General features: G+C 42.7%; 1 protein-coding gene across 10 annotated transcripts in view; it reads left to right on the top strand.

The window, feature by feature from the left end:
- LOC139410851 (nuclear receptor corepressor 2-like) overlaps positions 1 to 15,412 on the top strand; it is a 184,285-nt gene that overhangs the window by 77,393 nt on the left and 91,480 nt on the right. For all 10 annotated transcript variants that reach the window (XM_071156439.1, XM_071156430.1, XM_071156429.1 and 7 more), the window contains exon 4: positions 1,630 to 1,807. In XM_071156439.1, coding sequence (XP_071012540.1) covers positions 1,630 to 1,807 — 178 coding nt within the window. The remainder of the gene's footprint in view (positions 1 to 1,629; positions 1,808 to 15,412) is intronic.

Below are 15,412 nucleotides of genomic sequence, written 5' to 3'. Positions count from 1 at the left end.
TACTATACTGTAATGTACTGAACTATACTCTACTTGTCTTTACTATACTGTAATGTACTGAACTATACTCTACTTGTCTTTACTATACTGTAATGTACTGAACTATACTCTACTTTTCTGTGGTCTACTGTGCTCTAATGTACTGTCCAAACTTGTGAAACATAGATATCTATGATTGGTACAGATTTGATCCGGACCAGACAAGATCTGAACCAATCATGGACCTCTGTTTGGGCTAAATGATGGCCGGTCCAGATGTCTGTGGATGCTGAAATCAAGGCCAGGGCAGATTGATGAAATGTCAACTACTTTTCAACGTCCAGTGTCAGTCGGTGCTCAGTGGTTGAGGATGCTGGTTACAGTAAATGGAAAGGGAGGGTGTGAGTAAGAGCCAGAAGAGGTGACATTAATTGGAGAGAAGAGAGAGAGGGAGGGGGTTGTCCATACTTTTCACACTCTGCTTTGACCACCAGAAGACAGAAAGAGAACTGAGAACTTATCAGCTGAAAATAACAGTATGCCAGTGGAAGGGAGGACAGTAGCATGTGGCCCAACTGTGGTTGATGACTAATACGATTTCCCATTGTAGCCAATTCAATTTCCGATTTGGTAACATCATTTTGAGTTTTAATCACTTAATTATTCATATCAGAATTGATATCAGTAAAAACTCTAACTAATGGATAGGTCTACCTGTGAACTTTCATTATCCTCCCTCATGAGGGAGAAAGTATCTTAAAGGAATGTTGGTTTTTGTTAATGGAATTTCAAGGTTCAAGGCAATGTTTCTTAAACGTACAGAAGGCAGAACAAATAATCCATCAAAACTATAAAATAACACATGGAATCATGTAGTAACCAAAAAAGTGTTTAACAAATCAAAATATATTTCATATTCTTCAAAGTAGCATCCCTTTGCCTTGATGATATTTATATTAGAATATTTTTTTATTTAAACTTTATTTAACTAGGCAAGTCAGTTAAGAACAAATTCTTATTTACAATGACGGCCTACCAAAAGGCTCCTGCAGGGATGGGGTCTGGATAAAAAATACAAAAAAATACAAAAAATAAAATATATAAGACAAAAGACATATTACGACAAGAGACACTACAACACTACGTAAAGAGAGACCTAAGACAACACCACAACATGGCAGCAACAACATTGTAGCAACACAACATGGTAGCAGCACAAAACATGGTACAAACATTATTGTGCACAGAAACCGCACAAAGGGCAAGAAGGTAGAGACAACAATACATCACGTGAAGCAGCCACAACTGTCACTAAGCGTGTCCATGATTGAGTCTTTGAATGAAGTGTTCTAGATAAAATGGTCCAGTTTTAAGACTTTTCTGCTAGACTCATTTTCAATCTATTTGACAAGAAATCAAAGCCTTTGTCTATTCCTAATGTTTAGAATGGAAAATAATTTAATAATGTATTTATGCTTTAATTTCTCCAAAATATAGAATCTTCGCTTTCATTTGACACCCTATTTGACATGCTCTTATGAACTTCACATGTTGGTGCTCATAGGTCATTTTACATGGAAATGACCTACACCATCAGTTAATTAATATAGATGTTAACCTGTCTTCTCTCCCTGTACTTTCTCCTGACAGAGGTCAGGAGCAACACATCCGCTATGAGCACATCTACTTACCTGAGCCCAACAACCAATCAGAGGTGGAGTATGTTGAGATAAAGCGTCCCCGCCTGGACCTTGGGGCGGAGTCTCTCATGAGGCACTCATCCCACCGCCCACAACTTCCTCTGGGAGGGGCTGAGGACATGTCAAAGGTCAGTATTGATTACTTAACAGAAGGATCTCAAAGTCGATTAAATCTCTTGAGGGACTTTCATTTTGAATTTTTTGTTTTAGTTCTGAAAGCTGGGTGATGCTGGCATGTCAAAGGTCACTGTTGGATTATGGACTAAAATAACTCCTGCTTTGATGTGTGTTTGGTTCAAAGTAGGGCTGACCCCAATTAGTTGACTGGGCAATTGTTTGGTTGTTAGGTGTTTGATCAAACAAGATTGTTTTAGTCGAGCAGTAACAAATATATATACAGTACCAGTCAAAGGTTTGGACACCTACTCATTCAAGGGTTTTTCTTTATTTTTTATATTTTCTACATTGTAGAATAATAGTGAAGACATCAAAACGATGAAATAAAACAATAAAAAATGGCTAAAACAATCAAAATATATTTTATATTTGAGATCATTCAAAGTAGCCACCCTTTGCCTTAATGACAGCTTTGCACACTCTTGGCATTCTCTCAACCAGCTTCACCTGGAATGCTTTTCCAACAGTCTTGAAGAAGTTCCCACATATGCTGCGCACCTGTTGGCTGCTTTTCCTTCACTCTGCTGTCCAACTCATTCCAAACCATCTCATTTGGGTTGAGGTCAGGTGTTTGTGGAGGCCAGGTCATCTGATGTAGCACTCCATCACTCTCCTTGGCCAAATAGCCCTTACACAGCCTGGAGGTGTGTTGGGTCATTGCCCTGTTGAAAAACTAATGATAGTCCCACTAAGCGCAAACCAGATGGGATGGCATATTGCTGCGGAATGTTGTGGTAGCCATGCTGGTTCAGTGTGCCTTGAATTCTAAATAAATCACCAACATTGTCACCAGCAAAGCACAATCACACCACCTCCATGCTTCACGGTGGGAACCACACATGCAGAGATCATCCGTTCACCTGCTCTGCGTCTCACAAAGACACGGCAGTTGGAACCAAAATCTCAAATTTGGATTTATCAGACCAATGGACAGATTTCCACCGTTCTAATTTCCATTGCTTGTGTTTCTTGGATCAAGCAAGTCTCTTCTTATTGGTGTCCTTTAGTAGTGTTTTTTTCCCCAGCAATTCGACCATGAAGGCCTGATTCACGCAGCCTCTTCTGAACAGTTGATGTGTCTGTTACTTGAACTCTAAAGCATTTATTTGGACTGCTATTTCTGAAGCATAATATGGACTTGGTCTTTTACCAAGTTCCCCCTGCATGCCCCCTGCATGCCTCTGGATACATTTTTTAAAAGCCGCGTTTGACACGATTCCCTAGACATACTGACCAGCTCCAATAGACAGATGCGTGCTATATGGTAGACCAATCCAAACTCGTCTCTCGGCTTGTCCAGCCCACTTATTATCTCAGCCAATCATGGCTAGTGGGAAGGTTGCTCACGTTTATTTGTGGCTAAAACAACTGGACTCGTAATTTACCAATTTTATTTGTATTTACAGATGGCATACAAGTTTGATATTAAGGCACATACTATTTCACATGCTCGAGAATGCATTTCTCAATGTCCGAGTGGACACGTTGTTTACAGAGTGCACAACTTATGCTACACTTGTGAGAAACAGGTTTTTGTTTATTTCATTCCATTTACGAGTTTTGTCAATTTAGTAATTTTTTTGTTTGTAGTGCTCCGCTCCTATCAATGTTGAGTAAGGACACGCACACATAGATGTAGGCCTATATGCTACCTGGCCTGCACGCAGAGGTAGGCATATAAATGTGCCCATTTTGGGATCTGTGAGTATTTCTGATTGGCTTAATGCTCCACCACTAATGACTGTGGAGCTTCTCAAAGTCATGTTTTCTTCACCTCAAACAGCAAGACAATCTGTTTTCACGTTCATTGAGAATTACAATGGTTCTTTTGTGTATTTGAAAAATCTTTCCAGCTGTCTCCCTTTCGATAACCACTCAGCATAAAAGGGAAAAATGTCATGCTCTGATCCAATGCCAATGTCATAAAATAGACCTACCTGATTACTTCATGTTAGTGTTTGACTTTGACTGAAATAGGTTCCGGACCTCATTTTGGGTGCTGGTACTGTTTATATTTAGGTACAGGAGCTCCACAATACTTTTGATCTTATATTCTATAAGAGGAACAGGAGCTCAAGTAGTAGAACATTTGAGCTGCCGGTACTCAAGTTAATAGTTGATATAATGTTTCAAGTTCGTTGTAGACAGGCCATGTGTAGCCAATGTGAGTTATAGGATATTTATTTTTATCAGGATATTTTCTACCTGTAGGCTGCAATATTTTTAATTGTTGGCTTTATGTAAGCTATTTTCACATAGTTGCCAATATACAGTGGCAAGAAAAAGTATGTGAACCCTTTGGAAATACCTGGATTTTTCCATAAATTGGTCATAACATTTGATCTGATCTTCATCTAGGTCACAACAATAGACAAACACAGTCTGCTTAAACTAATAGCACATCAACAATTATAGAGTTGAAGTAATAAGAAAATACGCCTTCTGGAGTGGCCCAGTCAGTCCTGACCTCAACCCGATTGAGATGCTGTAGCATGACCTCGAGCGGTTTTCACACCAGACATCCCAAGAATATAGTGTAACTGAAACAGTTTTGTAAAGAGGAATGGTCCAAAATTCCTCCTGACCTCTGTGCAGGTCTGATTCGCAACTACAGAAAACGTTTGGTTGAGGTTATTGCTGCCAAAGGAAGGTCAACTAGTTATTAAATCCAAGGGTTCACATACTTTTCCCACCCTGCACTGTGAATGTTTACACAGTGTGTTCAATAAAGACATGAAAAAATACAGTTGAAGTCGGACGTTTACATACACCTTAGCCAAATACATTTAAACTCAGTTTTTCACAATTTCTGACATTTAATCATTTTAAAAGTTCCCTGTCTTTGGTCAGTTAGGATCACCACTTTATTTTAAGAATGTGAAATGTCATTGATTTATTTCAGCTTTCATTTCTTTCATCACATTCCCAGTGGGTCAGAAGTTTACATACACCCAATTAGTATTTGGTAGCATTGCCTTTAAATTGTTTAACTTGTGTCAAATGTTTCGGGTAGCCTTCCACAAGCTTCCCACAAAATGTTGGGTGAATTTTGGCCCATTCCTCCTGACAGAGCTGGTGTAACTGAGTCAGGTTTGTAGGCCTCCTTGCTTGCACACACTTTTTCAGTTCTGCCCACAAATTCTTCAGCTTGCAAGCCTCCCCCTTTTCCCTCCAAACATAACAATGGTCATTGTGGCCAAACAGTTCTATTTTTGTTTCATCGGACCAGAGGACATTTCTCCAAAAAGTACGATCTTTGTCCGCATGTACAGTTGCAAACCATAGTCTGGCTTTTTTATGGCGGTTTTGGAACAGTGGATTCTTCCTTGCTGAGGGGCCTTTCAGGTTATGTCGATATAGGGCTCGTTTTACTGTGGATATAGATACATTGTACGTATTTCCTCCAGCATCTTCAAAAGATCCTTTGCTGTTGTTCTGGGATTGATTTGCACTTTTCGCACCAGAGTACGTTCATCTCTAGGAGACAGAACATGTGTCCTTCTTGAGCGGTATGACCGCTGCGTGGTCCCATGGTGTTTATACTTGTGTACTATTGTTTGTACAGATGAACGTGGTACCTTCATGCATTTGGAAATTGCTCCCAAGGATGAACCAGACTTGTGGCGGTCTACAATTATTTTTCTGAGGTCTTGGCTGATTTCTTTTGATTTTCCCATGATGTGAAGCAAAAAGGCACTAAGTTTGAAGGTAGGCCTTGAAATACATCCACAGGTACACCTCCAATTGACTCAAATGATGTCAATTAGCCTTTCAGAAGCTTCTAAAGCCATGGCATTATTTTATGGAATTTTCCAAGCTGTTTAAAGGCACAGTCAACTTGGTGTATGTAAACGTCTGACCCACTGGAATTGTGATACAGTGAATTATAAGTGAAATAATCTGTCTGTAAACAATTGTTGGAAAATGTACTTGTCATATACCAAGTAGATGTCTTAACCGACTTACCAAAACTAGTTTTAATGATTCCAACCTAAGTGTATGTAAACTTCCGACTTCAATTTTAAGTATTCCGACCGTTTGCTATGAGACTTGATATTGAGCTCATGTGCATCCAGTTTCCATTGCTCATCCTTGAGATGTTTCTACATCTTGATTTGAGTCCACCTGTGTTAAATTCAATTGATTGGACATGATTTGGAAAGGCACACACCTGTCTATATACGGTCCCACAGTTGACAGTGCATGTAAGATCAAAAACCAAGCCATGAGGTCGAATTGTCCGTAGAGCTCCGAGACCGGATTGTGTCGAGGGAAGAGTACCAACAAATTTCTGCATTATTGAAGGTCCCCAAGAAGACAGTGGCCTCCATCATTCTTAAATGGAAGACGTTTGGAACCACCAAGACTCTTCCTAGAGCTGGCTGCCCGGCCAAACTGAGCAATCGGGAGAGAAGGGCCGTGGCAGGAGATGACCAAGAACTTGATGGTCACTCTGACATAGCTCAAGAGTTCCTCTGTGGCGATGGGAGAACCTTCCAGAAGGACAACCATCTCTTCAGCACTCCACCAATCCGGCCTTTATGGTCGAGTGGCCAGACGGAAGACACTCCTCTTGGAGGTTTGCCAAAAGGCACCTAAAGGACACTCAGACCATGAGGAACAAGATTATCTGGTCTAATGAAACCAAGATTGAACTCTTTGGCCTGAATGCCAAGCATCACGTCTGGATGAAATCTGGCACCATTCCTACGATGAAGCAGGGTGGTGGCAGCATCATATTGTGGGGATGTTTTTCAGCGGCAGGGACTGGGAGACTAGTCAGGATCGAGGGAAAGATGAACAGAGCAAAGTACAGAGATCCTTAATGAAAACTTGCTACAGAGTGTTCAGGACCTCAGACTGGGGCGATGGTTCACCTTCCAACTTGACAACGACCCTAAGCACACAGCCAAGACAAGGCAGGAGTTTTTTCAGTAAAAGTCTCAATGTCCTTGAGAGCCCAGCCAGAGCCCGGATATGACTTGAAAATAGCTGTGCAGCGACACTCACCATCCAACCAGACAGAACTTGAGAGGATCTGCAAAGAAGAATGGGAGAAACTCCCCAAATACAGCTGTGCCAACCTTGTGGCATCATACCCCAAAAGACTTGAGGATGTAATCGCTGCTAAAGGTGCTTCAACAACGTACTGAGTGACGGGTCTGAATATTTATGTAAATGTCATATTTCTGTTTGAAAATGTTCATAAATGAGCAAAAAAATCTAAAAACCTGTTTTTGCTTTGTCATTATGGGTCATGGTGTGTATATTGATGGGGGGGGGGGGTCAATTTAATTTATTTTTGAATAAGGCTGTACTGTAACAGAATGTGGAAAAGGTCAAAGGGTCTGAATACTTTCTGAATGCAGTATATGTCATTTAGCAGACACTTTCATCCAATGCGACTTAGTCATGCGTGCATACATTTTATGTATGAGTAGTCCCGGGAATCAAATCCACTACCCAGGTGTTATGAGCACCATGCTCTACCAACTAAACTACAAAGGACCACTGGTGGTGGTATACACTACAGCTAGTCATAGTGAATATGTCCTCTTCATCAAGGGATGAGTTCAGCCAGGAGTGAGGCAGATTGCATTTCACTTGTAGAGTTCCTACCCTACCCATCAACTGTGCTCTGCTTTTACTGCACTGGTGCTGTGGCGTGTAAAGTGGCAATCGCAGATGTGTGGAATGTTAGCTAGCTCTGAGAATGTGTCCCATGATCGGGGCTGGTGCAGTCAGTGTGTGTTACTTTCTACAGGGTCTTTTTCTAGGTCAGAGCCTCAAGGGGAAGGTTGTTCTGCTCACTTCTCCGTTCTCCTCTCACCCGTCATCAACACAGACGATGACACACTACCAGTACCGTTTCCTTGCTCATCAGCAAGTTCTGGCACCTGGAAGGAATGATTGTTCCCACTCATACTCTACCATCTGGTGTCAGTGGAAGTTGTTCGTCATTTACATAGTGTTCAGGGAACAATGTTGCTACACCCACACTTGCTGTCTCTGTTTAGCTAGCTACGTCCTGTTTATCTTCTACAGGTCAAATGTTAGCAGAAGTATTTTTGCCCATTTTCTTAATCTTTTCCAGATGATTCATAATTTAGTCCATTTTTTAATAAGGGGCAAAAGAGCGTGGATGTCCCTCAGTGGTGAAAATCGCCTTTCTCTGCTGTGGCCTGCTTGTGGGGACAGCAGTGTGTTTCTTTTGCTTGAGATCCTGCTGAGTGGCAGCATCTTCCTCCAGGGCAGCCAGGGTATTATTAGACACCGCCATCACAATGTGATCCTTGGACTGGGAGAGGGATGAGGAGGGGGATTGACCTGAATGCTATTGTCCTCAACAAGAGCCCCAGGACCAGTGGAAGCAAAACAGCCACATGACATCAGAGATCCACCACTGTATTTTTTGTGGTTCTTTTCTGCTTTATGTATCCTTAATTCGACGCCAAACCCAGCACTGGTATGCATGGCCAAAGAGCTCTTTTCTATCAATATTGCGTAGAAACTATTTTTGAATACTACTGTTGAATGAAATGTAGAATGTTTGTATGCATAGAAGTGTGATTTATGAAACAGTCCTACCTGTGTCGTACACACGGGTAGGAGATAATCATTTAAATACCAGTTCTCAGCCTCAGTGCTTGTGCACGACCTTGGCTATTTACATTTTGAACGTCCCCTGATTAGCCATATATGGTTAGCCCATATGTGGGTAATATACAACGCCTTACCATGAAAAGCTCAGAAAATATACTTTTCCGAGGCTGAAATAGAGGTGCTATTGTCAGATTGAATACAACCAGAAGGTTTTATTAGGTTCACTCAGTTGTGCTTTGACCAGTAAAAATAAAAACACAGCTACAAAGAAAAGACTATTAGGACAATTGATGTTGCTTTAGCACAACACTCACCAGTAAGCCATCCGTCCTCAACAGCTCCCTCCTGTAGGCATGTAGGTCAACATTGCTTTTCTGCAGAATGAACGTGTTGTGCGTTCCACCTGGCCACTCTGCCACCACATTCAACAGCGTCTTTTGGGCATCATATAAACTGTCACATTCAGAGTGGAAGCCTTTTTTGTTCACATAGTTGAACTCGTTTTGGGATGGGGCTTTGTGGGTGCCGTTTATTGCTCCGTTCGTATTTGGGAATCCATTGATGGCAAAGAATCCCCTCTTGACTTAAACATGTTGTGCGATGGTGTATGGAAATGGTATGTTACAGTTCGTTTGGCTGATGATTGCCTCCAAAACACTGTCTCATCGAGGGCTGTGAGATGCTGATTGACAAGCTCCTGCTGAAATGTGCTTGTTGCCAAACCTGAGGGATTATAGCACTTGGATTTATTGTAGCTGGGGATTTTAACAACGCAAATTTGAGGAAAACACTACCCAAAGTTCTATCAACACATTGACTGTAGTACTCGCGCTACTAAAACACTCGATCACTGCTACTCTCCCTTCTGAAATGCCTGCAAGGTCCTCCCCTGTCCTCCCTTCGGCAAATCAGATCACGTCTCGATTTTGCTCCTCCGTTCCTATAGGCAGAAACTCAAACAGGAAGCACCTGTGCTAATGTCTATTCCAAGCTGGTCTGACCAATCGGAATCCATTCTTCAAGATTTTTTTGATCACGCGGACTGGGATATGTTCCGGTTAGCCTCTGAGAATAACATCGACATATACACAGACACGGTGACTGAGTTCATCAGGAAGTGTATGGGCGAAGTTGTTCCCACTGTGACTATTAAAACCTACCTCAACCATAAACCTTGTATAGACGGCAGCATTTGCGCAAAACTGAAAGCGTGAACCACCACATTTAACCATGGCAAGGTGACTGGGAATATGGTCGAATGCAAACAGTTTAGTTATTCCCTCCATAAGGCAATCAAACAGGCAAAACGTCATTACAGAGACAAAGTGGAGTCACAATTCAATTGCTCAGACATGTGACGTGGCAGGGTCTATAGGCAATCACGGATTACAAAGAAAAAACCATCCACGTCGTGGACGCTGACGTCTTGCTTCCGGACAAACTAAACACCTTCTTTGTCCGCTTTGAGGATAACACAGTGCCACCGATGTAGCCTGCTCCCAAGGACTGTGGGCTCTCATTCTCAGAAGCCGACGTAAGTAAGACATTTAAGCGTGTTAACCCTCGCAAGGTTGCCGGGCCAGACAGCATTCCTAGCCACGTCCTCAGAGCATGTGCAGACCAGCTAGCTGGAGTGTTTACGGACGTTTACGGATGTTCAACCTCTTCCTATCCCAGTCTGCTGTCCCCACTTGCTTCAAGATGTCCACCATTGTTCCTGTACCCATGAAAGCAAAGGTAACTGAACTCCATGACTATTGCCCTTTAGCACTCACTTCTGTCATCATGAAGTGCTTTGAGAGGCTAGTCAAGGAGCATATCACATCTACCTTACCTGACACCCTAGACCCACTTCAATTTGCATACTGTCCCAATATATCCACAGAGAGTGCAATCGCCATCACACTGCACACTGCCCTATCCCATCTGGACAAGAGGAATACCTATGTAAGAATGCTGTTCTTTCACCTGGGTCTGAACCCTGCCCTGTGCAACTGGGTCCTGGACTTTCTGATGGGCCGCCCCCAGGTGGTGAAGGTAGGAAACAACACCTCCACTTCGCTGATCCTCAACACATGGGCCCCACAAGGGTGTGTGCTCAGCCCCCTTCTGTACTCCCTGTTCACCCATGACTGCGTGGCAACGCAGACCTCCAATCCAATCATTAAGTTTGCAGAGTAGTAGGCCTGATTACCAACAATGACGAAACAGCCTACAGGGAGGAGGTAAGGGCCCTGGCGGAGCGGTGCCAGGAAAATAGCCTCTCCCTCAACGTCAACAAAACAAAAGGAGCTGATCGTGGACTTCAGAAGACAGCAGAGAGAGCATGCCCCTATTCACATCGACGGGACTGCAGTGGAGAAGGTAAAACGTTTCCAGCTCCTCTACGTACACATCCCTGACAATCTGAATTGGTCCACCCACACAGACAGTGTGATGAAGGTGCAACAGCGCCTCTTCACCCTCAGGAGTCTGAAGAAATTTGGCTTGGCCCCTAAGACCCTCACAAACTTATACAGATGCACAATTGGGAGCATTCTGTCGGGATGAATTACTGCCGGTAATGGCAACTGCATCGCCCGCAACCCCAGGGCTCTCCAGAGGGTGGTGCGTTCTGCCCAACGCATCACTGGGGCCACACTACCTGCCCTCCAGGACACCTACGGCACCCAATGTCACAGGGTGCCACGCAAGCCACGGTCTGTTTACCCCGCTACCGTCCAGAAGTCAGTCAGTACAGGTGCATCAAAGTTGGGACAGCGATACTGAAAATGGCTTCTATCTCAAGGCCATCAGACTGTTAAATAACCATCACTAGCCGGCTACCTCCAGGTTACTCAACCCTGCACCTTAGAGGCTGCTGCCCTGTATACATAGACATGGAATCACTGGTCACTTTATTAATGTGTACATACTGTACTGCTTTACTCATTTCATATGTTTATACTATATTCTATTCTACTGTATTTTAATCAATGTCACTCCGACATTGCTCGTCCTGATATTTGTATTTTTTTATTCCATTCTTTTACTTTAGATTTGTGATATGTTAGCTACTACTGCTCTGTTTGAGCTAGGAACACAAGCATTTAGCTACACCTGAAATAACATCTGATAAATGTGTGTTTGACTAATAAGATTGGATTTGAAAAGGTATTGAAAACAGGGCCGCCAATAATTTTGACCCCTTCTTTTTATATATACTCTTATATTACTTGTTAAACAAAATACATTATCTGAGCAATTTTTTCACCGACCATATAGCTCAGTATTTGCATTTATTTTATCCAATCTTTTTTGTGCATTTTTATCAAGGGTGCCAATAATTCTGGACCTGACTGTAAGTTCTGTCAAATGCAATCACTGTATGGAAAGAATTAGTTAAACAGGAGAGACATAGAAGAGGAATGGGGAATGAAAATAGGAAAATGGCAAATACAGAGAGCAGCACAGAGAAAGGGAAGTGAAGGAGGAAGAGACAGACTAGACTATATAATACAAGCAGCCTGTCTAGCAGGGAAATAACTACCTCTGAATAGGCCTGTCGTTGTGTAACGTTATCTCACGAGGACCAATGTACTGCATACTCAGCCACTAGGCCCTTCTAAAGCACTCTGAACACTAACACCGTCTAGCTTTACAATAACACGCTCAACATCAGTATCAGGAATGTGTAAAAGGTAGTAATCTCAGTGAATTAATTTGCCTGTGAAATTAGTTTTGATTGAACAAGGACAAAGTGATACAAGTACCTGTATCGCCTCAGGCCAGTTATACATTCAGCAAATGTATAGTACCATCACTTTTCTCACTGTAGTAGAAATGTAAAAACTGTAAAACTGCTCTATACTATACTGTATTGTACTGAAACTAGTTCTTACATACACTCGTGCTCTAAATTAAAATGTTTCATTGGTAGCACTGGTGCTTCCATCTTAAACATGATAAAAGCACTACAAAATGTTGGAGCACCAGAAAATAAGATTTGTGACTTTAACATTCCAGTTTGGAGTCCTGTACATACACTGAGTATACAAAACTTTAGGAACACCTTCCTAATATTGAGTTGCACCCCACTTTGCCCTCGGGAACAGCCTCAATTCGTCTGCGCATGGACTCTACAGTACAAGGTGTCGGAAACGTTCCACAGGGATGCTGGCCCACTCCCTTGCTTCCCACAGTTGTCAGGTTGGCTGGATGTCCTTTGGGTGGTGGATCATTCTTGATACACACAGGAAAATGTTGTGAGTAAAAAAACCTCAGCAGCGTTGTCGTTCTTGACACTCAAACCGGTGCGCCTGGCACCTACTACCATACCACGTTCAAAGGCACTTAAATATTTTGTCTTGCCCATTCACCTTCTGAATGGCACACATACATAATGTCTCAAAGCTTAAAAATCCGTCCTTAACCTGTCTCCCCCCTTCATCTGCACTGACTGAAGTGGATTTAACGAATGACTTCAATAAGGGATCGTAGCTTTCGCCTGGATTCACCTCGTCACTTTTTCATGAAAAGAGACAATGTTTTGTACACTCAGTGTGCACTTATCTTGCTACTGTGGTATCAAAGACTTGCTCAACACTTTGTATAGTAAGCAGTGCTCAACCATAGATACCCTCTGCTGTGTGTTGATATGTAATGGAGTAGACTAGAGGCTGATCCACAGGCTTAGTTCCACGGCAGCATGACAGACCTCCACCAAACACAATGACAGCCTGGTTTTCTCTCCTCAGTGAGATATGGAGTGAAGGCCATCTTCTGTCTAAGCCTCTGCTTATTGATCGGCCCTGGGAGGACAGAATAGGAATGAGGTGTGTGTGCGTTTGGAGTTTGGAGAGGGAGGGGGAGGCTACTGAGGTCTGGAAGGTCATTCTTCACATCTCTTGAGATATGACTTAACCAAATGTCCATGCGTGGCACACACTGCCAACACTGCTCTAACATGTGGCCTGACTTGTCAGTCTGACAGTGATATTTATGCTGTTGTGGAAACTAGGGCTGTTGGGGTGATTGTAATACCACCACACTGGCAGTCATGAGTCATGACCGCAGTCAAATTCCACTTGACCATTGAGTGACGTAATCTCCTCTTATGCACCCTGGACATGTGTTCAGTACCCAATCCCTAACTACTGTCTGGTTGCTAATGACCTGGCACTCAGGGCTCTATTGTCTCTCTAACCATTCTGCATGCAAATTAAATCCAAAATCACAACAAATGCAAAACAGTACGGTGCTTTTAAAACTCACCTCACTGTGATTGATCAATTTGAATAAAGATGTTCAACAACAGGTTGAAACTGGGTCGAAAATATGATCATTGTGGATGTTGTTTCAAAGCCAAACGAAATGGTCAACACTTTCGAAGGTGATTCATTCAAAACACCCATAAGCATATGAGCTTATGCATTCGCCTGGTAGGCGAATGCATAATATGTGGACACCTGCTCGTCGACCATCTCATTCCAAAATCATGGGCATTAGTATGGAGTTGGTTCCCCTTTTACTGCTATAACAGCCTCCACTCTTCTGGGAAGGTTTTCCACTAGATGTTGTAACATTGCTGCGGGGACTTGCTTCCATTCACCACAAGAGCATTAGTGAGGTCGGGCATTGATGTTGGGCGATTAGCACTGGCTCGCAGTCAGCGTTCCAATTCATCCCGAAGGTGTTCGATGGGGTTGAGGTCAGGACTCTGCGCAGGCAAGTCAAGTTCTTCCACACCAATCTCAACAAACCATTTCTGTTTGGACCTTGCTTTGTTCACAGGTGCATTGTCATAGTGGAACAGGAGGCTTCCCCAAACTGTTGCCAGAAAGTTGGAATCACAGAATAGTCTAGAATGTCATTGTATGCTGTAGGATTAAAATGTCCCTTCACTAGAACTAAGGGTCCTAGCCCGAACTGTGAAAAACAGCCCCAGACCATTATTCCTCCTCCACCAAATTTTACAGTTGGCACTATGCATTCGGTCAGGTAGCGTTCTCCTGGCATCCGCCAAACCAAGATTCATCCGTCAGACTTCCAGATGGTGAAGCGTGTTACACCACTCCAACTGACGCTTGGCATGGTGGTCTTAGGCTTGTGTGCGGATGCTCGGCCATGGAAACCGATTTCATAAAGCTCCCGATGAACAGTTATTGTGCTGACGTTGCTTCCAGAGACTGTTTGGAACTCGGTAGTGAGTGTTGCTCGTACAGTCATTGGCATGACAATAACCGGCTGACAAAATGTTCATGACCACCACAGCCCTAGTGGAAACTCAAATACCTTTCCTGGAAGACTGAGGTGATCTGGAAGTGAACAAGTACATGCCAGACTGCTTGGATGACATACTTGTTTGTTTGTTTGAGTGAGTGAGTGAGTGTGTGTGCGCGGCCCCCTTCATTTATTTTCCCCCACATTCTCCTGTCTGCTGGACTGTCATTAGGTGGATTGTTCTGTATTGTCAGTTATGATACTGGCAGCTCTCTATCTATACTGATTATCTTTTGGAACAGGCTGTTTTCATGGTCAGAGATAGTCAGGGTGCTTGTTTCTTTGGGTTCAACATTACCGTTGACACAAACAAATATCTAACTTTAAAATGTCACCTAGGCTAAGATTAGTTGTGCACCTGCTGTAGTGTTCTGTTCTTGATCTCTCCGTGTGTCTGTGTGAGTGAATTGACTGAATCATGTGATATCAAGAACACCTGCTAACATGAAACCAACAGGATGTTTATCCCTGCTCCTTTCAATTATCTTATGGAGCGCACATGCAGTACCAGTCAAACTTTGGACACCTATTAATTCCAGGGTTTTTCTTTATTTTTTTACTATTTTCTACATTGTAGAATAATAGTGAAGACATCAAAACTATTAAATCACACATATGGAATCAAGTAGTAACCGAAAAAGTGTTAAACAAATCAAAATATGTTATATTTGAGATTCTTCAAAGTAGCCACC

Source organism: Oncorhynchus clarkii, chromosome 6 (assembly GCF_045791955.1).
Source record: "Oncorhynchus clarkii lewisi isolate Uvic-CL-2024 chromosome 6, UVic_Ocla_1.0, whole genome shotgun sequence".
NCBI classification, from domain to species: Eukaryota; Metazoa; Chordata; class Actinopteri; order Salmoniformes; family Salmonidae; genus Oncorhynchus; species Oncorhynchus clarkii.
This window is presented reverse-complemented; position numbering and strand designations above follow the sequence as displayed.